Raw genomic sequence first — 24677 nt, forward strand, 5'->3', positions numbered from 1 at the left:
CCTGGGAACTCAGATAAAGCCCCAAAGTGAACGGACGTTTGCTGACGACAGCAACTGTAAAGTTGGCTTTGGTTCTTGGCTCCTGGTATAACAATGACATAATGCTGTGTTTACTAGCAGGGAAATCTGAGGGTTGGAAATGGGTCTGTAAAAAAACCACTAACACGTTTTTTTGACAAGCCAACAGATTAACATCTATTGTCACTGGGGCAAGGCCAAACTCGGCTGGAAAAGGTCCAGGAGTTTGATGTCACCAAGAGGCTTGCAAGGACGTCAGCTAAAGAGCTTTCCCATGTCATTTCAGCATTCGCTGCTGTGGTACTGCCTAAAGCAAGCTATTAGCCACCATCACCTCCTGTTTAACCCTTTCTGTCACAACACGCAGCAAAGACAGTGTGTTGGCCTTTTGGCAATAGGGGTTTGACCCAGATCTGCTACAGCTCACGTTAACCAGATGCAGAAGATGATTGATAAAGGCCCAGGCAGGACAGGGTGCTGGCAGATAAAACACATATTCAATCACGTTTGGACTGTCAGTCCTGTGTTAGTACTGCCTACAGTCTCTACCTTTCTACAAATAGAAACAGTGGACATGACATGGTTTCCTCATGTGACTCCTTAGAAAGTTTTCAAGTCCCCTGTGATCCAAATCACACGGCCAGTTGCACCCTCCACTTGGTCGAGTCAAGGTCTTTATCATAACCCAGCCAACGCCTCTCACACATCAAGAAATAGCCAAGAGGTTTCAGCTCCTCACCAACAAGATCACAACACAAGGACACCTGGAATCCCATAAATGCCAGTGCCTGGTAGAGAATGATCTCACTCTACTCACCAGGTAAGTAAGAGCCCTGATGGCTTAGCATCGCTGTATGATAATGTGGTAGGCAGAGCCCCACGAAGCCCGCAGCACATGGGGAAACCTTTGTGTCACCTCTCATCAGGCACAAAGGCTGCAATAAGCACATCTGTGCTATACTCTCAGTCCTGCTACAGACCCTCAAAACCTAGTGGAAGGACCTGGTGCTTGTCCACAAGATACTCTTGAGTCCAGCTCTACTATATTTGGAAGGTCATCTAGAACTCCAGAATTAAGACAATGGGAAATAACCCCATGCTGTGGGCAAGACTAGAGCTTTTCAGAAGAAGGGAAAAAAATGAAAGAATAAAAGAGTGTTCGTAGGGTCTGGCCAGAACTTTGGCATCAGCTCCAATGGGACATAAAGATCCTTTGCAAACCTCTGCTTTCCACCCCACTTCTTTGACCACGCCCTCTTCTTGCTCAAACGCAGAGCAACACAGAAGTTAAAACAGAAGCAAAACACACGCATGCATACACTGACAAAGCCTCACATCAAAACCCCAATTCCTACCAAACACTCGCACACCCCCCCAACACAAGAAAAGAAGAATTATGTAAAACAGTAATCCCAAGGTTCACCCTGGCCAACAGCAGGGTGCAGAGATACACAGCGTTACTCACAGCTGAAAGGACCGGTAGAAAACCCAGCACTGCCACAACCAGGCAATTTGGCCAACACCTTCAGCGGTGAGGCCAAGGGCTTGAATGGCAATGCTTTGCTCCCATCCCCAGGCTGTACATCCTCTGATCCCGCTCACTTGGGCCAGAGCCTCAGTTCTTTCAAAAAAGGAGACTCCCTCGGAGATAGCGGTGCCTCTCGCACACCAGTACACACTGTCACTCTCCAGTGCCACTAGCAAATTGCTATTGAGGTACAAAAAGCCACCAGTTCTTATGCCAAGAGGACAGAGAGAGGTTTAAAGACAGACTGATGGACTCTTCTGCCCAGACCTTGACTACTGCCATCTCCAAGGGTTGTTACCCATGACAAATTCACCTTAAAATATTTTTAGTTTAAACTGAACTATTTATACTTATCTTTACAAATTGGGGATGTCTGTATTAAAGGATGAAACACAAGCTACAGCTGCCCAGCTCAGAAACAGGTGGAAAGCTGCTTCCCCAGTCCAGAGTTTTGACATAGACTGTTACAATCACAAAGACAGCAGCAAAAGATTAAACAGAAAATCTCTTCTTGAGCAATAACAGCTGTAAGACTCTTCCGTATGCCTCAAATAAGAGTATTTTGGAGGCTGGCTACTGTGCTAAATTCCCTTTGAGTAAAACATCCTGTGTTGTCTTTGTAAAACACCTTCTGCTGAAGCATTCGAGGAAAACTTATCTGTATTCAGGGAAAGGAACAAACTTGCTAAGGATGTCCAGGGCTTGTAAAATGCAGAAGATAGAGGATTGCTACCCCTTGGTACATGGAAAACCAGAATAGATGTTCCTCCAGAATCACTTTTTATTCTTCTCTACTTCAGCCAACAGCTCTAGTCTCTTGTTATCAACAGAAAATAAGCATCCCTTTTGTTAATAAAAAGGGATATTACCACCAACGCTGGTTCAGGAATTCTGACAGTTTCACCTGATACATAAAACACACACACACACACACACACACATGCACAGAGCTTCCCTCCTACTCCTGGCTTTCCTCTGTCCTGTCCCAGAAGCCAGCTCCAGAGCCTGTTTTAATCCCACATAGGAAACTGCTGAACTCCAGTCTTTCTTCCTGTGACATGTTTGGGAGATGGGAGGAGGGAGATGCACTTAATCTGCTCTCCGTGGCTTTCTTCCAGGAAAATACTTCACATATCCTTGTTTGTTTGTTTTTAAATTTTAAGTGATTTTAATGCCAGTGAAAGTTGCTGGAGTGACAGCCCTGGGAAACTGCAGGCCTCCCACTTACGCACTAGCAGGGGCTCTGCCAGCTGCCCTGCTTCTGCTGAAGACCGGGAGCTCAGCTGCCTCTTGCAGCATCTATCCCACAAATAACCATCTCTCATCTCAGGCTACTTGAGATGAGGCAGGTGTCAGAGTGCCAAATTTTCAGGCAAAGGAAATACACTGAGCTCAGAGACAGTGCAGCAAAGAACTCACAGGGCCGGGGAATGGAAAAATATTTAAAACTGATTTTCAGAGTATTTTGCTTGAGGTCACAGGAGTCTACTGTGGGCTTGCACCTGCTGGAGAGGGGAAAATCAGGAACAACCTTCTACCCACAAAAAAATACATGCATGGGTTAATTTATAAATAATAACAGAAGAGACTGAGCCAGAGCAGGAAAATCTCTGGGCATGCTGAGGAAGCAATTAGAAAGCTCATATTCACAGAGTTAGGAAAATCGTAATTCAGATGCTCTCTGTTGCATCAAAACCCTGAGGGTACAAGAATACCTGGCAAGAAGATTTAACCTCTGCCGGTAAGCTTTCCTGACAGGGAATACAGACACACCAGAGAGAGATCAGACAGCAGCAGCTAGTAGCCTACTGCCAAGTGCCTTGCTCCCAGAAAGACCATACTCCATGCTTCACCCCAAATACCTGTAGAGACCCTGGGGCTCCAAGATGGGAAGGAATGCCCTAGAGGAACAGGCTCACAGCCAGCAAGCATGGCTGGCATCCTAAAGGTACCTTTGCTCAGAGGGGAACGTAGCTTTTATACCATCCCATTCTTTACAGTGTCTGCAGAATGCTGTTAGGGAAGCAACACCGTGACTCCCATTTCCAGATAACAACATGACCTTGCCATTCTGCAACTGCTGCTCCCAGGATGGACCTGCTGGTAGAGGAATATGATGCAAACTCAGGGGTTTCAAAGCTTAAGCTAGCAGTCAGCCCTTAGGTAACACACGCATCTTTACACTTTATAAAAGGTGAGTAAACCCTGTTGGCTTTGCAGCAGAGCACACCAAGATCCAGTGAGGTTAAACAAACGATCCAAGGCCACACCACCAGTAAAAGGGACACGCGAGCTCTTTGACCACACTACACAATGTCTTGTGTGCATCACACCAGACATTAGTTCAAACCTTTCTGGATGATTTATGGACTTTATACATTACAGTTTGCATTTATAGGCATGTCCTGGATGGTGGGGAGCCACGCTTCCAGTATTTCAGGGGCAGCTATGAAAGACTTCGGTAAAGGAGACAGAATTGCAGTGTGGAGCTCCTGTTTAAACACAGCTATGGTTAGTAGAGGTTTGGCATGTTTCTCCCTATGAACATGCATAGGGATGTTTTCCTCACAAACAAGCTTGTATCAAGCCTATAAAATCATGCTGCTGAGTGCTGAGAGCATAGGAGCTTAGTGCTCACTGCGTTTAGGTAGCGTGGTTTATAGGAAAAAATAAAACACACCCCATTGGTCAGAGAAACAGTAACAGCAACGTATCAAAACATAATTATTGCTAGTTAGGTTTCAAACACAGTATGTATGGGACCACACACATATTTATGGACACTTAAAGTCTACGAATATTTTATTCCATCCAACAAGTCAACCATCACAAACTAAAGAAGTTGCATTATAATAATGAATGTTACTATACAGCATTACAGCCTTATTGTGAAGCCATGGTACATCCAGACCCTGTGCTAGAGTAGTCAGTGACTATTAAAAGCAATTAAGAATACATTGCAGCATACTAGTGCAATATGTGAAATTCTGATGAAGACACAGATTTGGGGATGTGTATTCTGCCCAGAAAAGCAGAATGCTCCCTCCCTAAGGATTTGGTTAGTTACCTACACATTGAGCTCCTCTTCCAAAAACTGGAATAAGGAGTAGCTTTGCCGAAATCAATAACTCAATAAAATCAAGAAGAGAATCTTTATGATTGTCACAAAGGTCACTCTAAGCTTGAGAGCACCAGTTAACACCACCACGTTCAAGCACTTACAGGTACTACAACAAATAGAATATCTCTCTGCTCTATCCTCCCCCCCAGGGCAATTTAAAGTGTTATTACACTATCCTCCTTCATGCCCATTCTTTGTAATGATGCCTAAATGACCACCAGACAGTAGCCTGGGTTACCATTATGTTGGGATGATTACCTGCTCAGCTAGTTGATATTGTCTCACTGCCCCCACCTGCCTGTATCTGTGTGTCATCGCTTGTCTTAACAGCCCGGCGCAGGGACCATCTTTCAGGTCTGTCTGCACATGTTTTAGTGCAAAAGCATCCTTGCTTTGTAATAAAGGCTCTTATGCATTCCAAAAAAACCCATATTTATAAATACATACAAGGAGTATACCATATTACTGACATTTAGTGAATGTGAGTTTGAAAGACTGACTAGATTATTATATATTCACCTAGAGGGTGGTGCAAAGAATAAGTGAGCAAGCTAAATTGGGAAGGTTCTAACTAGGCTGCAATATGTTCCACTTTGAAGTCCTTTCAGGTGAAGAAATCCACCTAGTTTCCTTTTGCCTTCCCCTCCACCCAAATGTGATTATGTCCCTGCCTGGAAAAGCATAACAAAGAGATCCTGGAAAATATATTTTTGCTTTAATAGTAAATACAAAGGGAGATGCACTATATTAAAAAGCATAGTAATTACAAACTTCTCAGTAAAACTTTCAACAAAGCCTCTAGAGGTGTGAGCCAAGGCCAGGGAAGTTGCTGGGAGGTTTTTTTCCGTTGACTTGACTGTATTTGGTTTTGACACTACCTGATTAAGCAGCAGACACCACCAATTTCAAACAGTATGCTACTGTGCAGCTCTCTGCCTTCTTCTTGTAATATTTACACAGCACGCTCCAGGCGAGAAAGTGTCAGCTCTGGCTACAAGAAAGCATTCAGCTTCACAATGCCAAACGACGCACAGTACTGTCAGCCCCCTCTAATGATCCTGCTCTTCTCTGTGGTCACTGGGGACCAGTTCCCTTTGCGTGAGCAGGCACAGATTAATAGGATACAGCATGAAAAAGGAAGATCAAAAAAAAAAAGAAAATCATCTCACATTAGAAGGTCCAGCTGTTTCCTCCCAAATGACTAAATTAGAGAGCTTGTACGTCACCTCCTGCCTCAGGTAGGGTCACATTGAATCCCTCTTCCTGTTTAATCCATATAAAATGGGAAATGGGTTTTGAAGAAGACAATGACAGAATATGACAGTAGTATTTTTTCAGGCTGTGTACTTTTATCAGATAAATTTCAAGACTGCTTTGGAAGCCAAAGAAAAGAATAGAAAATGCTGCCACATGTTTCATGGGTGGCCTTGGGCCAACCACTTAACCTCATCTTCCCAATGAGGGTAGTGGCATTTACCCTACCTCGCAGGGATGGGAGGAGGGCAATACCTTTGAGCTGCCCATCTCTCAAAGGGCTGGTTGTGTGGGTGGGATGAACAGAGGGGCTGCTTTGGGATGCAGGAAGTCTGGGCTCCATTTCCTGTTCCACCACTTGCTTCCTTGGGATGTCTGTTCGTCTCTCTCTCCAGTCAGCCCTTCTGGGAAAAGGGCATGATTTTAGTCCCTCCATTCCTCTCCCTTTTAGCTCAAAGCAGTGAGACTGGTGTAATTTTGACTACAACCCATCAAGCTGTGTTGCACAAGTGGGCCCCAGCACCCACTCACCCACCTACCCCACTCTGGGCTCTTATGAAGCCAGAGGTCTCGTGCAGCTCACAGCAGCTGAAGGCATTTGCGCTCTCTCCTAGAACATCTCCCTGGTAACAAAGTCCCAGTGAAAGCCAACAGTGGCATCTTCATCACTTTTAAAATGGAACTTGGAGGGTTTTGGAGCTGTTACCCCAAGCTCATGGGCTTGCTAAAAGCTTTTCTCTGAGCTTTCTTTTGGCTGCTCTCCCAGCCTGCTGCAGGCTCAATCACAGGAGAGCCAGTACAGGCAGCCTGGACGTAAAGCCTTCTGCATTATTTCATTCTGCCCTGACCACAACAAATCAGGACAACTACCTTGTCTCTCTGCTGGTTTATAATCTATTCTGAAGGTTGGGGACAGCCACTTACTTTGCAAACTGTTGAATTTAGATACTACTATCTCTTGGCTGAATGTTACCAACCCACAACTCTGCTGGAAGAAAGGACTGTGAGTGCTCCTGAATCTGCTGGGCTACCCTACGGCCTGCTGAAGAAGCCTTGAGTTATAGGGGCAATAACTGCCAGACAGCGCATGATGAAAAGCAGGTAGATGCCTAAAGCATCTGAGCTACTTTGCAAACCTGCTCTGAACAAGCTCAAAGGACTGTGCCTGTTGTGGGCACTTCCTAAGATAAGGTAACACAGAAGAGACCTCCAAGAGAGAGAATCACATGCAGGTATGGCACTGGAAGGCTAAGGGGATGCTGAGAAAGGGAATAAAGTAAATCTCTCAAGACAGTGAATAGGAAAAACCTGTACGTTATGGTGGCCTCATAAACCAATGGTGCCTGAAAAGTAAAAAACCCAACAGGACACTGAAACAAAAACCTCTGCTGCTAGAGAAGAATTTCACTTCAACAAGCAACATTTTTATCAAGAACTGGTTGCAGTGATAAGGAAGAGAGAAGTCCTCTGAGTAGTTGTGGGTGCAAGAAGCTTTGGACCAGCAAGGTTTGGTATCTCCCTCCTGCTGCCCCCGCTCCTCTGGCCATTTGGGAACTGGGGCAAAGAGTTGAACCAACCTGCAGAGAACTGTCTATCCACAGCTTCCAGATATTTCAGAAATACTGACTTCTTTTCTTCCTGACATGTTTCATCGGATATTAAAAAATTCTGTAGTGTGCAAAATCATAAGATTTGCATCTAAAACAGGCAAAGCAGTGGAAATTATCCCTAAAGACCTATGTCTGCCCCAGCAGGGTGGTGGTCTACATACAGAGAAAGCCATTGCAAGGGAGAGGGAATGTTTTATCCCAGTCTGCTTTCTCCTGAAGTCTCCTCTGCTATGCACACAGGGGATCACAGCCACCTTTGACATAACCCTTGCCAATGCATGGAAGTTCAGTTCTAAGGAACGATGAAGTCACAGAGCAGCCTGCTAATTTTCTGGCTCTTTCCCAGGATCCCAGGCAAAGATAATAGTAATAATAATAATTCAGGCCAGTGAGTCATGGCCCCTGGCAGGAAAGCCACACAGTGTGTCTTATGGGGAAAGGGGGGAGCAGAAAATGGGTCTTAAGTCCTGAATAGGTACTCCATCTACTCATCTAACATGGCCTTCTGATTCACATGAGGACCCTCACTGCACTCTACCTGCCGGACATCAGCCATGTAAGCTCCAGGTATGTAACTTCCCGTTCACTCTGGAAGAGATCTGGCTCACAGTCTCCAGCTCTGTTAATTAAAAGGGTCAAAAAAAGCCAGGCTGAGCCTTTCTTACCCCTGAGCGGCTGGTACTCCTAAGCACAAGTGGCACATGGAGCTCCTCAACTCAGACCTGCAGGCACGGCCACACTGGACAACCCATTTGATGACCCAAGCAGGGGGAATCAGCTCCTTCTCCCATGGTAGCAATGAGGCAGCACCACAGGAACAAAGATCCTTGCCACTAAAGCCATGACATGTCCAGACCCTCCTCGTCAGTGCTGGCCTTTATGTAACCAGCCACTTGCAACAAAGAGAAATAAAGCCACGAAGATGCCTGACAGCATCTGAGTCGCTCTTGAGCCTAAGCAGGAGCAGCTAAGACACAAGGAACAGAGCTTGACTCTATCAGTACAAGTTTTTTCTTCAAACCGAGCTGACATTTTACAATAGGTCACTTGTGACAAGCACACTCACATTCTCCTGGGAGCAGTGCTGAAACCCAACACAGCAGGACTCAATCCCTTACAATTCAGCAATGCCAGTGCCCCGAGGAGGTTAGCAACCATATCCATGCAGCAGAAAGACTCCTACAAGAGTGATCTCGAGACATTCAGACATGGCATTAGGAAACAATTACCCTAGAGAGGAATTGGGACAGTATTCAGGCATCTCAGGTGACTAAAATCAGCAATGCACCTCACTAACTGGAAAGAGACAGGGCAGCCACTTGTAAAGCAAGAGTGTTTTACCTTCCCCCCATGCTGTACAAAGCTGAAAAACACAGAAAACCCAACTGCAACAGGCGTAGAGTAGTGCTGGAAGAGGAAATGTGTACTGACGTATCCATCCCTGCCCTTGGGATAACACAGGCACACTTAGAGACCTCAGAAATGACCTCAAGCATATAAATGTCTAGTGAGATAATGCACATCAGTAACTACTCAGCCCTCTGCGGAAGAGCAAGTGGTCAGGGAGGGTGGTGGGGGATCCCATTCATTTGGCTTCTAATGAATGTTTGCCATCACCTAGGATCTGCAAAGCTGTGAACAGGTGAGGGTGCTAACCCCCTCTCACCTCCCTGAGAGCAGGATCAGGCACAGCTGGTAGGCAGAGACACCCTGCAGGGCTTCTAAAGGAGTCAGACATTTGGGTAAAGGGTAAGCTATCTGCCTAAAGGTAACCTGGAAAACAGAGAGAGAGGAGGATGTATTGTTTATGCTCCTCGATGGATGGTTAAAGGAGGCAAGCATCAGCAGTGGGTCTTTTTAAATAGAGAATGCATTTCTGGTTTGGGATCACTTCATGTTTAATTCAGACAATCACAATTTCAGACTAAAAGCCAGAGAAGCTACTCCATAAACAGATCAAACTTCAACAACTGAGAGAAGGGACTTTCAGACTGTTTAAAACTCAGCATGGGCCGGAAAAGGGATTTAGATTCTTGTTACCAGCTTTTTCTCTTCAGAATGATTAACTGACACCTTCAACCATTAACTGCAACGTCCTAATCCACCCAGCTTCACCACAGCATTGCTCAGCCAATGTTTGACCCCTGTTGCACCAAGGGTCTTTCCAACAAACCCAGACTTGACCTTCCTGACATTGTTCTTCTTAAAAGAAAAGGGAAGGGGGAAAGCAAGGAGATTTAACATTTTTAAAGTATTATCAATCGCAAATCAATTTTTAAAAGACGAGCAGTATGTAGAAAGAACAGGAAATTAATTTGGAAAGTCAAAAGCTGTTAAGAGCAGCAGTAGCTTATATTAGAGATATACCACACAAGAGTCACGTGGTTATCGATCCAACCCTCTGTTTATCGTTTCACATGCTGCCATGCAGGGCCCCCCGCCAACTGCGTGGCGTTGCGCTACCCAGCTTCTGACAGGGATGCAGAGTAGGCATTGCAGATTCCTTCCCTAGTAGCAATTTCCAAGGAGGGGGAGAGAGCTGGCTGAGTTGCTATCAAATAGCACTGGATCCAAGATTTTAATCTCCTCCCATGTGCAGAGCCCTGCAAATCTTCCAGTGAGGTATTAATCTCTTCAGAAGTTTCAAAAACAGGGATCGTAGCAGAGGATATGCAAAGCCACCTTCTTTCTTTTACTTTCTTGAGTCAAAAGCTATGCTCATATCACAAAAGACATCTGCTCCAGGGAATGATTCCTGGCATCTAGACCAAGCAGTGCAGGGGCTTATGTGCTACTCACATTTAGCCCTCTCCACATGACCACAATGCCTAAGACTTGCCTTCATCTCTCCAGGCTCCACCGTGGCCCTGAAAGATCACAATTAAAAGGAAAGGGATTCACATTAAAATGCCTGCGACACTCTCTCAGCATCCACCAGAGAAATACATTAATCTGATGCCAAGGTACATGTCATGTGGCCTTAAAGCATGGCATGAAGGTGTTTACAGACGTTTGAGGCAGAAAGGCTTTTTGATATTACAGAGCCACATAAGGCAGAGAGCACCAAGCTTTGCACTCTCCAAACTATCCACAGGCAATGGGGAGAACTAAATTCCAAATCACATTTATATTCATTTCAGAAGAAAATAGTTGTTTCATGTTAAAAAAAAGAGCACAGAACCAAACCAACAGTGATCAATGGATCAGACACAGGGAATTAAGTTCTTTGACAGTACGGGTTCACCCTCAGTGAGTTACTCCAGACAAAGCCAGAAGAACGGCTGCAGCACCTGCATCTGCAGCTAACTGCAATCTAGGAAATGAAGAGTCCAAGACTTTTGGACTTGTGGGCTAATTCACTCATCTAAAAGAAAGAGATGCACAAGGACATGGATGACTTATTTTTAACTGAATTACTGAAATGCTTGTTTGTGAACCAAGACCCTATTGTGCTGAATACTGTACAGAGATTGAGAGTAAGTGGGACAACAGGCAGACACAACACTAGTCACCCAACAAACCATTTGGTTTGTGATTTTTTGGCCAAGAACTGGACACAAAGGGATGTGGAACTGTTGTGCAGAAGACAATATTAGAAAAGGTATACGGAGAGAAGCGTGAAGGGGAAGAAATAGATTTGCCACTAGAAACATTAAAGAGAGCTTCTTGCAACAGTTTAGTTACTGTTATTAAAATGCAATTACAATTATCAAGGAATACAGATGTGTTTCTGCAGGAAAACACAGGAAATATTTTCTTTCAAAACTGTAAATACAGGATTTAAATCCTTGTTTTCTGGTTATTTTCCAACAAACAAGAAATTAAAAACGTCAATTTCTCTTAGCAATCAGGAAGGTATTGTTACCAGTTCTTTTGTGTATGTTTGTGCTTAGCAGATGTACTTCTCTGATGCTGAATTGCCACCACCTTTCAGGTGAGATAACAGCCTGCAGTGGTGCCAGCCACAACTCACAGCAGCAGCTTGCAATAGCTAAAGAAGCCTTTCCCGCCTGGAAGCTATGAATGAGTAACAGACTGAATGTACAGGTCCAGCTGGCAACCGGAGAGGACACGAGACCCAAAACTTCCACTCCTATGAATTGGGCACAAAACGCTTAATTCCACGGTAGATGAGAGCTTCAGCTTTACATCCACAAACCAGCATCTCTCAGCAACATAGTGCCCTCTAGCCTTAAACTGGGTTATGGTTTAAGCCTTAGAGGAAAAAGCTCAGCGATATGAAATGCTAATACAAAGCTTTATGTCCGATCTTTGGCCTTATCTTTCAGGCAACCCATTCAAATGCTGACCAGCTCTGAAGAAATCTGGCAGACATGCAATGCCAGGAAACCCACTATACTCAGAGCGATTTCACACCAGACACAACACCCCCTCAGGCTTTTCCTCACCAAAGCTGGATGATTTACCTTCTCTATACACAAAATCCAACCTTTTGCATATTAAAATACAGGCTATATTTTGAGGAAAGAGTTAAAGGATTTGGTGCAACTAAAACCCAGAAACAGCCAGAGAGGGAAGAAAAGATGCCTTTTCTACTTGTGTGGATGGGCAAAAGCTGCTCCACTGCATCCTGCAAACTCCTGCAGGCAAAGACACTTCCACATGACACCCTGCAATATTGGAGTCTGGGAGGCTGTTAAAACTCCTCCTCTGATGCTGTGTTATTGGCAGTAAGGTGTGAAAGTGAGATGAAAGAGATCCCAAACGCTGAGTCTGCCTTGATAACCATGCAAACCAGCTCCCCCCTCAAAAACGGTCTCAATGTAACTTATGGGAGAAAACGAGTAAAGATGCATTCAGCACCTCCGGCTCACTGACCCAGAGGCTTGCCCCGCTCCCCACCGGACACTCTGTAGTGCCGTGGCCGGGATGGTGACAAACCGCGGAGCCGAGAGACCTGTCCCATCCTGTGTTGGATCTTGCTGAGCAAGAAGGGAAGATCCACCTCCAGGAGGAAAGGAAACTTCAAAATGATAACATTAAAAAAAAAAAAAAAAAAAAAAGGAACAGCCAAAAAGGGGATGAAAAAGGGTGAGGAAAGAGACCTGCATTTCCATAGCCAGACACCTCTCCGCACGCCGCCCGGAGCCCCGCGGCCTCTTCACCTGCCTCCCGCAGGGGCACACGGGGCGGGTGCGGCGGCGGCCAGGGCTGCCCGGGGGCGGGTGCCCGGCCCCAGGTCGGGGGGGACGGCTCCCAAGGCAGCGCCTCCCGCCCGGCGGGGCACGCTCCGCGCTCCGGGCACCGCACCGGCCCCGTCCCGTCCCGCCGCGGGCAGGCAGCCCGCCTGCCGGCGGACCGGGGGCTCGGCTGGGCCCCGCCGTCACTCACGTAGTGCTTCGAGGGGTTCCTCCGCTTCTCCACATCCACCACGTTGGCGTCCAGCACGCTGTAGGACAGCATCTTCGCGCAGCCCGCGGCGGCGCTCCGCCGCTCCCTCCCGGCGCTGGCAGCACCCTCCGCCGCGCTGCCCGCCGCGGCGATGCCGGCCGGCGCGGCAGGCGGGAGGGAGGGAGGGTGCCCCGGTGCCGGCTCCGCCCCCGCCCCGCGCCGCAGCAGCGGCTCCCCCCTCGCGGCGGCGGCCCGGCTCCGCGCCCTGCCCGCTGCCCCAGGCTGCGCGGCCAGTGCGGTGGCAGCGGCGGCGGGAGGGGCAGGGCCCGGCCGCCGGCCCCGCCTCCGGGCGGCCCCGGGGGGACGGGACGGGACGCGAGGGCACCGGGAGCCACCGGCCCCATGTGGCGGGGGGCGAGGCCTGCCCTGAGATGGCGGCCGCCAGCGGCCTCCCTCCGGGTGCCCCCTCACACCCCGCGGGGCTGTAGCGAAGGCCGGGGCGGGGGTGAGCTGCCCCCAACCCCGGCCGGGACCCCACCCTCCGCCTCGGTCCGGGGCTGCTGAGACACTCCAGCCCAGCCCGAAGGAGAGCCCGGGGGACGGGACCGCCCGGGATGCCCCCGAGGCCCTCCATCCCTCCTGGGAGTGTCCGGAATACCCTCCCGGAGCGGCCGGCCAAGGTCACGCCGGAAACCCGCGAGCGGGCGGGGCCGAGCCCGCAGCCCACCAGGCTCCAGCTGGAGCTCAAGGCCGGCCACCGCTTGGGGAGGTCCACACTGCCCTGGCCCACGAACCCACGCAGAGCCACAAAAGGACCAAAGCTGGAGGAAGGTCACAGAGGCTCTGTCATGCGGGCTTTTAGAGCAGTAAACCCTTTTCAGCTCTTTGTATACACATACATAAATGAATGAGCATCATCTTCCCCAGTCACACTTCAAGAAGAGTTTGCCCTAGAAATTTCAGGGGTTTTTTTTTTTCCCAATTACACGTCATTACTTTGATGTAATTTTCAAATAATTATATGCAGAAATAGGAACTTACATGTGATCTTCCAGCCCTCCGTGCATTTCATGATGTTCATTAGCTATTCACCAAATTAACTGAAGTCACTAAGATCTCTTATTCCTCTGAAGCCTCTTCAACAGCAGCCCATGCAGATTTTCCAGTAAGCTTCCAGAGTGCTGCCGACAGCTCCAGACCTGCAAGCTTAGGAGCGCAGAAAGGTCCCAGCTCCTAGAAAAAAAAGCCCTGGTATGTACAGTGAGAACAGTCGATCTCGATGCGTTTTCATTATATGTGCTACAGGCACAGTTTCCTGCAACACCAATCATGAGAGAGACACCAGAGTCACAAAGCCTTAGATAGTTGAGCCTGAAGGCTGATGTTTGAAAGTGGTCAGTTTCGAACCATAGCTGGTTTCCACGAGCAGTTTAAAAAAAGGAAAACCAGGAGCCCATCAGCACACAGCTACTGGCTGCTGCCGGGTGGGAACCAGGTACCTGCTGCATAATGCCAGGGAAAGATGCTCAGAGCCAGCCTTCTCCCTCCTCAGCTACTACACACAGTTTACCAAAACTAGGGAACTAACATAGAATGCTAAAATCCCGGCATCCCACCCTCGGGTGTGCGTAGGCAGACGTGAGACCAGCTTTTGGTAACAGGGAGGGTGACGGGGGGAAAAGCTGATGTGGCCACCTCTGTTGTCACTTTTCAGGCTTGTCTTTTCTCCTTCAGAGCACCCTCTTCCCTCTGCTTCTTTGAGGGACTTCCCACCTCTAATCCTCATGCATGACACAAGGCAGCAGAGCAATTATTTACATTAGAAACCTTTACTGTTTAGACTGGCCAAGAAGTCCCTGGTGTGCAGAGCAAACAAAGAAAATTCTTCCTTGAAAATGTAAATATTCAAATAACCCATTGATAAAAATATGCCTGGTGTGGCCAGTCTTTTGCGTCTTGGATGCCTCTTTCCTGTGAGCCACAATCAATATATATCACACATTCCACCCCCTTCTCTTATCACCCTGTCAAAAAAAAAAAAAAGGTCTCCCCCATCACTAAAAACACTCAGGGTTTGTTTTAAATCAGCTTTCAAATCATGTCATTGTGAGGGAAAGAGACAAATTTCATCATTCTCCAAACACTCTGCCCCATCCTTCCTGATATTCTTACTAAGGGGCATCTTTTTACTGGTGTTCTCATTGGCTCTTGGAAGGAAGGAGCTGCCATTTTCAGTTAAACCTGAGAGCAGTGCTTTGGGGTTTGTGCTCCCTTAGTGTCTACCCCGTACTTTCACAGCACCGGGTCCACTGCTCACCCTTCCTCTAGTCAAGACAACTTGATTCTCCACCACTCTTAGACAACCTTCTCCAGCTGCAAAGCTTGCCCAGCCCTCGTACAGCTCTGGCTCCCTTCCTCCTCCGTCATCTGCCAGTTTCGAGCTTACCACCAGCCTCTGCTCTCCTTGTTTGTTTGCTGCAAACCTCCATCTACATAGGAAAAATGTACATTGCTAGGGGCATGGATTGTTCTTTTAAAATATGTACAACACCCAGTCTAGCGGGAGTCCGATCCCAGACTATTGCAAGACTGGCAGAAAAATAACTGAAACCCCTTATAACGCTGCAGGCTTGGGAAAATCTGCTCCTTTTTTAGCCAGCAGCTGGGAAAATGAAGCTGACAGTGCCTTGTGCTGGAGAGCCAGGCTCTGACTGCTGGGACTGACCAAAGAAAGAGTACGCAGCGAAGAGCACGGCAGGCTTGTTGGGTGACCAACCCCACGTGTAGAAGAGCCTGAACTTGACTAGGACCCTGAATGCACAGGCTGAGGCACCGCAAATTTGTAGGAAAATAACTAAACTCTAGAGATTTTATCCTAAATCTCCTAGTATTTACATTTTTTTCTCAAAATCTCCATTACTGAAGTCCTATCATAACATGGGAATATCACTGCTATTAGTAACAATTTTAATACAGATATTCATATCAACAGCTGATTTAATAGTTCACCTTTACTGACTCATGCTTCCAATGAAATTCACCTGAGGAACCCCCTGGGAAATTCAGACTTCTGAAGACCGAGATAAACCAGCTATTTTAAAAGCTTTTTTCTACTCATTTGCTAGGTGAGTATTTGGGCATATATTGGGGAATTTTTTTTCTTTTTTTTTGACCGAACAGGTAATCACATTAGCCTCACCGATCTAATACAGCTACAGCGCGGCAACCTAGACTCTGCCCCAGTTACAGCAAAAGCTGATGCATGACAGAATGTGTGTGTGACGGTCTCGGAGCTGGAGCATGACTTGAGTTTTCATATTTTGAGAGAACTTTGTCATGCTGGCAAGTTTTTTGTAAATAAGTATTTGAGTTGTAAATTGAAAACACTTGGATCATTAAATCAGTGAGAAAATAAAACAAGGGATGGACTTTTCTGTGCTCCATTAGGGCTGTTTCTGGTGCCTCTTATTAATTCATGGCATATCACTGTAGATAAGTAAACCGCCCTGAATATTAACCATATTATGGCCTAACAACCCTGTCTGTATCGGCTCGAGCTGCTGTTAAAGATGATTTTTCTTTCTTGTTTTTGCTTTTCTGTTTGCCAGGGCTGGGCAGCCAGCTGGAACACAGCGTTTTCCTGTCCCACTAGCTAGAAGAGGCTCTAACGGTGCTCAGCACCCTGAGGGGGAAGCCAAGTGCCCCCATGAGCTCAGCCCCTTGGGGGAAGGGGAGCGTTTCAGCGCTGTGCATGACAGATTAGCCACACAACTCCTTACTGGCAACTTGAGTTGCATGCATAATCTGCTAGACATGGTACTAGAGATGTGCCCCTTAGGGTTTTTTTGGCTCTGATGTGCAACAGCACAACACAGAGCCTTTGTTACACTCCCATCTCAGCGTCTGTACTTACAAAACCTCAGCTTCTTAAAAGGGCTGCTTTCCATGCAGTCCTTCCACTTCAGGGCTTCAACATACACTTCTTTTGATAGGAGCGACAAGAATAGTAGAGCCTGTCTGGCATTCAAATCTCAAACGCTGAAACACAAAGCAAGATGCGATCTTTTTTTCCTATTCTTTAAAAGCCAATTGCATTTTGTCTTCTTGGGAAATTACTGCTCTTCAAATAAAATTCACTCTGGAGATAAATAGGCCCAGCTAACGGGGTATAAGGGAGCGGAAGAAACCAGCTGCAGTCCTGGCAGAGCAGCCCCCCCCGAACAGTAGTGTGCCCCTTCCCCCCCAGCCCGCTCACCGGAGTAGTGCAGCTTCATCAGCCCCTGGGTGCAATCTAATATAAGGGAAAAAACAAAATAATCATTCCCCCTGCTAGCAGTGTACATGCTTTCCCAATGGCATAACAGCTTTTGCTTACATTATGAAAGAGCTGCTTCACCCTCTTGACTTAAATTATAGATTATCCTTTTTTTGAAGCAGCTATCTTACAATTTAACCCTTTCATGACTAATGTTATTTTTCAGTCCTCTCTTACCGGAGTTGTGGATAAAGGAGTTCCAACCACGGTATGTGCATTGCATTATCTGTTTTAGTGGCAGCAAATTGAGACTGTTTTTCATCCACGTGCACCTTGTACTTTTCCATTGTTATGAAGGCTTTGGAGATATCTGTTGACATGGTTAAAAAAAATAAAGCAAGTCCAAACCACAGTTTTCTTTATGTAATATGTAAATGTCAGGCTCACACTTGAGACAGCTCAAGTTTATCAAACTGATCACAGGTTTGGATTGGGATTCCCCAGGTTTCTTCCTGGATGCCATCCCTGACTTCAGTCACTCTCGCTGTTCTCAAAATAGCACATTTTCAGACTGGCTTCTGCCTCATCCTCTGCAAAAAACTTGGCAATCCGTTATTGAAAACCCAGACTTGTCACAAATAAAGTCAATCTAGGAAGCAGTAGTCTTTCTTCACATTTGCTTCCCATGTTACCTCTAAGTACATGCATGGACACCAAGTCTTCCATATTAACAGATTTAAAATTTCCAAGTCCTTTTTAAACATGAATTTCCTTGTTGGCTATTTTTACTCATTCAACCCCTTCTGAAACCAAACAGTAATTTTATTTGGCCGTACACCCCCTAGAGAAAGTAGAAGAGTTTAACTGTCAATATCCAAACCAGAAAACATTTGACCGATGGGCTGTGAATTGTAAAAATGTATCAATAAAACCTTATGAAAAGTTAGTCACAGAACTGCAGTTAGACCATAGATGAAAAAAGCACAAGCTCAACACTGTAAGGAGAAATCCATAACGTGCAACCCCTACCACTCAGTAGTGGAGTGCATTGATTTTTTTTTTTTTTTAAGTTACTTTCATGCAAAAGCAAAGTGGTTTCCCCTGCAGACAGACGACGTTCGGAGGAGCACTCCTAAGGACCTCCTCAGGCAGCAACATCATCTCATGGGTAGACACAAATAGTATTTTTTCCCCCCCAGTCATTCCCAGGTTAGACTTTGTAGGCCAATAGTGGAGATGCTCGGAAAACCAAATGCCCTGGAGGACGTTCGTTGCTAAAGGAATGAGATCATCCCAAACCAGAGAATTTCTCATGGAAAGTGGAGCTATGGTTTCTCTAGCAGGGTTTGGTGTAGGTGTGCTTTTCAGCCTGGAGCAGGGACACACCATCCACATAATTCCAGGCATTTATTTGATCCAGGTTAAGGTGTGGCCATGCAGCACCATGGATGCAACCTCAAAGACCATTTTACTAATGGGAGCCTTTCTCAGCCACTGGCCTAGTGACTGAGGCACAGAGACCACCTAAAAGACAAGGGCACCTTCTCCTTCAGAACCATTTCCCTATCAGTTAGTAACAGCATCTGGTTAAGTGACAATTACATTGTCCTGAACTTTTCAATCCTCAAAGGCATTTTGTTGGCCATCTCTTACTTCAGCATCTAACTTTGAGCATCCAAGGGATTGGTTTTCTAGGAAGGACAAAATACCCTGCAGATCAGAGGAACTGTTAAAGGATAGTATAAGGAAGGCAGAGGAAGTGCATACAAGTATTACTGTGCTTTATACACATGTGTCCAGCTGTTTATGATAAATGTTCTCTTACTCCATTTTTCCTGCCCTCATTTCCTCCCCTGCTTTCTAATTGCAGAAAATAAAATAGTACAAGTCCTTGCTTCCATTACATGCAACACCTGCTGCCTGTTCCGAAACAGATGTCTAAAGCATCATTAGGCAATTATTTCTTAGCCTTTTTCAATGGGACTAATTTCAAACATCTTTGTGCTAAATCCTCCTCCCTCAGCTTCCTCTGTATTTCTCATCCTTTCCTACGTCCAGAGTTCCAACAAAAAACTCCTGTCTCTATCAGTTTGCTCCTATTATGTTTGTCCTGGATCACTGTACTCACAGAAGGACAAAGAGAGAGACTATAACTACTTTGAACCAAGAATTAAGTTCAAGAGACTTTATTGGGGAAAAGAAGACAAGGTGAGGGAAGAAAACAACTACAGAGCATTAGTCAGCAGTGGAGGCAGTAGTTTCAGAACACCAGCTGGCTTGTTACAGCTCTGATGTTTTTTGTGGACATTACAGCAAAGAAGAGTTTTACATGCATGCAAGGACAACTCCTACGCTCTCAATATGAATGAGAAATTTTGGCAATAGGAGAAAAAACTAACTCCAAACACCCTTTTCATTTCCTTACCACCTTCGGACCTGGCCAAGAACAGCACATGTTAGAATCAGGTAGGCCTGCAGGGCTTGCACAACTCTGTTGTTGAGGAAGACATTTGAGGGAACAGATTCCTCCCTCCTATTTCCAAATGTCACCATAATATTTGGATGAGGTTTCCACTTCCACGAGGATCCATGAATTTCTCAGACCAGAAACAGACTTGGCACATGCTTCATTTAATCACATTGGCTGTTAGGCAGTGACATACACTTGCAATTTATCTTACCTTGTTCACAGCAGAGGTGGGACAACTTTCCTCTCTGCTTTACTTTTAACTTGGGGAAATTAAAAAGAACAACGAACTAGATGTCTCAGCAAGCAGTGGCTTAGCTGCAGCCACTTCTCCAGTTTTCAAGCAAGACGAGCAGATGTTTTGGCCTCTACATGCTTGCAGATTCACAGCTTGTTCATCCCAGGCTAAGGTCACAGAGAGCTCCAGTTCTAGCTGGTAGGGAAGGAGCATTCATTCTTCCAATCAATAACAAAAAGCAAGCTAAAACAGGAGCTGTAGGACATGTTGTGCCAGGTTAATTGGCACTGCACTGTTCAGTGGTTCAACACTCGCTGAAAATCATTCCTTTAGGTTATTTCTTTCACTAGCAAATTCCTGGTTATATTATGTTCAGGCAGTCTTGTTAATCTGGGCTGGTTTCAACTTGTAAATTACTGTGACTAGGTTAGTATAGCCTCCATTGCACATTTAAAAGATATTAGTGGGAATGGGCGGGTGGCATCCCTAACAATCAGTTACTCAACTTTGTACCCTGCTGTAGATGCTATAACTTTACCAGATTTTAATGGTTCGATTTGCAATTTCCCTTCACTGATGTCTGCCTTGGGGTCATCTCTATAAGCAAACTTCAGGAAAAACAGTCCAGTCATTTCTGAAAGGAGCACTGCAGAACAAGTACTTCTTGTGGCAGCTGAAGTTACAAAAATGGGTTCCTTGGGACTGTCTCACGTGTGGTTTCCCTAGTTTTGTATGACTGAGTTTCTTCCTTCCCCTTAGTAGAGGCACTGATTTGGGCTTCCCTCTTCTCTCAGCGCATCCATTTTCTAAAAATGTGCAAGATCATAAGAGCTCAGGGCCCTTCACCCCTTTTAACTAGCCAACAGATTACAAAGTCACTTGGGATGGTGGGACAGAAGAGGTTGACAAATGCTCAGACACACAGTATAATCACATCAGAGTATAATCACACTTTCTCAGAAAAAAACAGGCTAAAAGGAGTCACACTAACTAGTAGACACACAAACCAGAAGTCCACATCAACTTTACAGATCATGTCCGCAATGAAATCTGTACAAGGACATGAAAGTGGCAGGGAGAGGCAGATGGCTTCTGTCAAGGGTGTGGCTTGTGCTTGCTCAGGTTTGGGCAAGACACAAGTATTTTATTTTTTAGTTATATTTATTTTGCACTTGGATACCTGCAAGAAAACCACTACTAGAATATTTGAGGGTGCAACTGGGTCTTTGGGAGGGTGGGGTGAAAAAAAAAAAAAAATTTTCTCAAATTGCAGCTCTTTCCTGCTGCAAACTACACGGTGAAGAAAGCTCAAGACTGAAGTGGATGAGATCTGCCTCTTCTAGTGCCTAAACAAGGAGTGAAGCACAGCCTGCTGGAATCAGAATGGGCTGTGAACAATGCCAGGTCAGTTAGGCAAGAGGATTATACTGAAACTTTCAATTGCCAGATGCTGACAACAATATTTGAACTAGGAAAAAGGAAACAAAGTAGAGAGGAAGAAGGTTTGACTAGGATCTGTGGCGCAGAGATGAACCATGCGACTGTGAATGAAATGAAGGGTCTGAGAAATGACAGTTAGAGGAAAGACTGGAGAGCAGAAATAGATGAAAGAAATTAGGGGGAAAGCCTTTGTGCCTGACAGGGCATATCGCTGGGAATGAAACCCAAGATCCCTGACTCAGCTTTTCCCTGCTGCCAACGAACGTCCACAAAAATGTTTCTGTAACGCTGGGGCTCCTGGAGGATGGTAACCAATTACTATAACTATTCTTTTATCTCTGTGGCTGAACTTTTGTTTGCTCACTAGCCTGCAGGGTTGGGGCAGGAGGGCTGGAGACTGTGCTGAAAGACAGCAATAAAGAACGTAGCGCCGCACTGACAGGAAGTTTCAAAATTCAGGTTGCCCGTGGGATCTGAACTTGCTCCCTTCTCATTTAGAAGTAAGTATAAAGATACAAATCTTTGCTAGGCACATCTTTTCCCCACAGGATCAGCTTACTCCCAAAGTAAACCAAACTGCATTTCTTTGACAAGCAGATTTTCAGTACTTTGTCTCATTTTCTGTGTGGCTCCATGCCTCACTGGCTGCTCATTGATGAATTCTCATTCTGAATAATGAATTAGCAACTCCTTCTATTTATGGTGTTCATCACTGGCATATACAAGCATGGACAGATCCACAAAAGTAACAGCTTTCAGTCATGTAGCCAATCTTTAAATTTTTCATTTTTTACTTTGAAAGAAAAGCTTCATTTCCCAGGTAGCTTATGTAAAATACATACCCTCATGGGTACAAATTTACAATCCAAAGATTTGAGAACAAGAACACTCAGAACTCATTTATCAGGATTTCTATTTTTAAGAAGTCTTTTAAGAAGTCACAAGAGGAAAACAGGATTCTAGGAAAAATATTTAGTACAAATAAAAACAGGGAGACCATCATTGCCTCATAGGACCTGGAGAGCAAAAAGACAAGACAGGGAAAGCAACATGCATGGAAAGAGAGGCAGAGAAAGATAAAGCTATTAGCAAAAGTGGGGCTTGGTCTAGAACTAAGTTCCGCTCCAGCATCTATCCGTTCATCCACTCCCACAGAGTTATCCTCTAACAGCTCCCACCAACAGATCTAAAGAGCTTTTAAATGACAAACATTAAGAAAAATTGAGGCTTATGCCCTGCACAAGGAGCTGTATTATCCCCAGTTTACAAAAGAGGGAAACTGAGGCATGAACCAACCTCATCTCTTCTCTCACCTAAGCAGATGGCAGGGACTGAAGGTAGAGTTGTTCCTTCATTTCTTCACCAGAAAAGCAATCACCTTACATTTTGCTAGAATAGAATATTAAGATTCTTTGGTAATTTTTGTTCTCAGGCACTGCATTTCTATGGAAACATACCTTTTTAAGGTAACATAAAAAAGCTGACTGCTTTTAAAAACTCCATTTTACTTACCTGCCTTTTACTGCCATAACTGTTTCTATGGAAACTGGAACTGGCCATGAAGCAGTCCTACAGTATGAATTCTCACTTGTCAGTTTTACATTAAAGTGCCACCTTCAAAGTCCTTTAATAAACCAGTAATAATTGTGTTGCCTAACGAGTTTTCAAATTAAACAAAACAAGAAAGTGCGCATTCACTGAATGTTCTGTACAATATTTTGTAGGTGTGGTCTAAGTCTAAGAATTTTAACAGTGTGCATGATATGACTCTCTTGGTTAAGGATATGATCTTTAAACAGAGAGACAGTTTATTAGCAGTAAAAGCCCTAGTGTGTGTAGTTAGACTTACATAAAGGTGACTTATACCAACATGCGTATGTCTAGACTGCTGTCACAGAAGCATACTGTAGAGATACTGAGTAAGTGGGTAAATCAACCTACAGTGAGCTCTGTGCTCCCACAGCTAGCTGGGGTACATCTGTGCAGGCATATGCATACGGTATTCCCTGTAGGTACAAGAGAGGGAATGCACTTAACCAGTGTAAGTCTTAGTCTGTGTTGGGTGGCTACTGTGGAAAAAATAAAGCATGCAAGCTTAAGGCACAACTATTCCATACAGTTATTCAGAATTAGAATCTGTGTAACTTAAATCTAGGCTCCTCCATTAATTTTACTTTAACCTTTCACTTTTATAAAAACCGTAGGCTCCCTTATGTTCATTCATATTTCCCTGAGTTAACGCAAGTGAGAAAAATCCTTTTTTCCTGTTCTTGGGGAGCAATCTCCAACAGAACGCACCCTCAATCACAAGAGTCCAGCATCGCCAGCAAGGGCTAGCTTAAAAACTTCCAAGGACAGGTTCTTTCCAGAGTCACTTACCCATCTTCTCTGAAATGAATTCTTCCCACCTCATCTCTGATGCTTTGCAGTTGATCAGTGCTTTTTAAGTTGCAACAGGGGCAGAACAGAGTGGGAAGACGCTTTGTGTCTGCATCAACCTCCAATGCACAGAAAATAGGTGGCCAGTGGTTTTAGGCAGACTTTACACATAGAAACGCATCTAAAACACAGGAAGCGCAGCATCAAAGTTGGAGGCAACAGAACACATTAGATGCTGCGTGTATGATTATCCAGGCTACACAGGACGAAGATGTAATCCTATTTTGGTATAAATTTATTTTAAAGAGATCCTAAAGAGCAACATGATCTCCAGACTATCTCTTCCTCCAAGATTCAGTTGTGCAGCGCTCCTCCCAAAACTCACCCAGCCCACACACTTGGCTGACATCCTCAGGAGAACCAGTCTCTTTCTCTCTTCTAACCTAAGAAGGGAGATCACCTTTCCCACTGAGCTAGCCATGTTCTTTTAACCCTTTCCCAGCAAAATCAGATTCTGCTAATCTAGGACTTCTCAAGAAAATGGCCAAGTCAGTCTCTTAAATTAGATGCCATGCTCTTCCATACAGTCCAAGTCACTGCATACTTTTCTTTAAAATATCCTCAAATTCATGCCAAGTAGGCGACTTGTCCATAATCAAGCAGTAACATATGGTTAACTCCTGAAGTGAGTCTGAATTTAGGAAGCAATATTGCAAACTACTTCTTCCATAGACAGCCTTTGTTCTTAAGCATCACTTCAAACTTATCAGTAAACAGAGCAGGAATCTGAGAAGCAAATCTCCTTTGTGGCCAAGCAGACCTTTTTCTAGGCATAAATTAAAGTTGCAATTCCCCTCAGTATCACTTCACTCGGAACCTTGACTTCTTTCCCTGCTTTCCAGAGATGTTAATTGAGGGGGGTGGAGGGGGGGAAGAGCACAGGGGAAGGGATCTACAATTCTTTCTTAATCTTCTTCTCTTTTATTTCCTTCTGCACAGACACATCCTTTCAGTA

The 24677-nt window shown here is 45.3% G+C and overlaps 1 protein-coding gene across 3 annotated transcripts in view; it reads right to left on the reverse strand.

Moving 5' to 3' along the window:
* SH3PXD2A (SH3 and PX domains 2A) overlaps positions 1–13017 on the reverse strand; it is a 273110-nt gene extending 260093 nt beyond the window's left edge. For all 3 annotated transcript variants that reach the window (XM_068400244.1, XM_068400245.1, XM_068400243.1), the window contains exon 1: positions 12884–13017. In XM_068400244.1, the coding sequence (XP_068256345.1) occupies positions 12884–12955 (72 nt within the window). In that variant the 5' untranslated portion in view covers positions 12956–13017. The remainder of the gene's footprint in view (positions 1–12883) is intronic.
* Positions 13018–24677: the final 11660 nt, after the last annotated feature.

Source organism: Nyctibius grandis, chromosome 4 (assembly GCF_013368605.1).
Source record: "Nyctibius grandis isolate bNycGra1 chromosome 4, bNycGra1.pri, whole genome shotgun sequence".
NCBI classification, from domain to species: domain Eukaryota; kingdom Metazoa; phylum Chordata; class Aves; order Nyctibiiformes; family Nyctibiidae; genus Nyctibius; species Nyctibius grandis.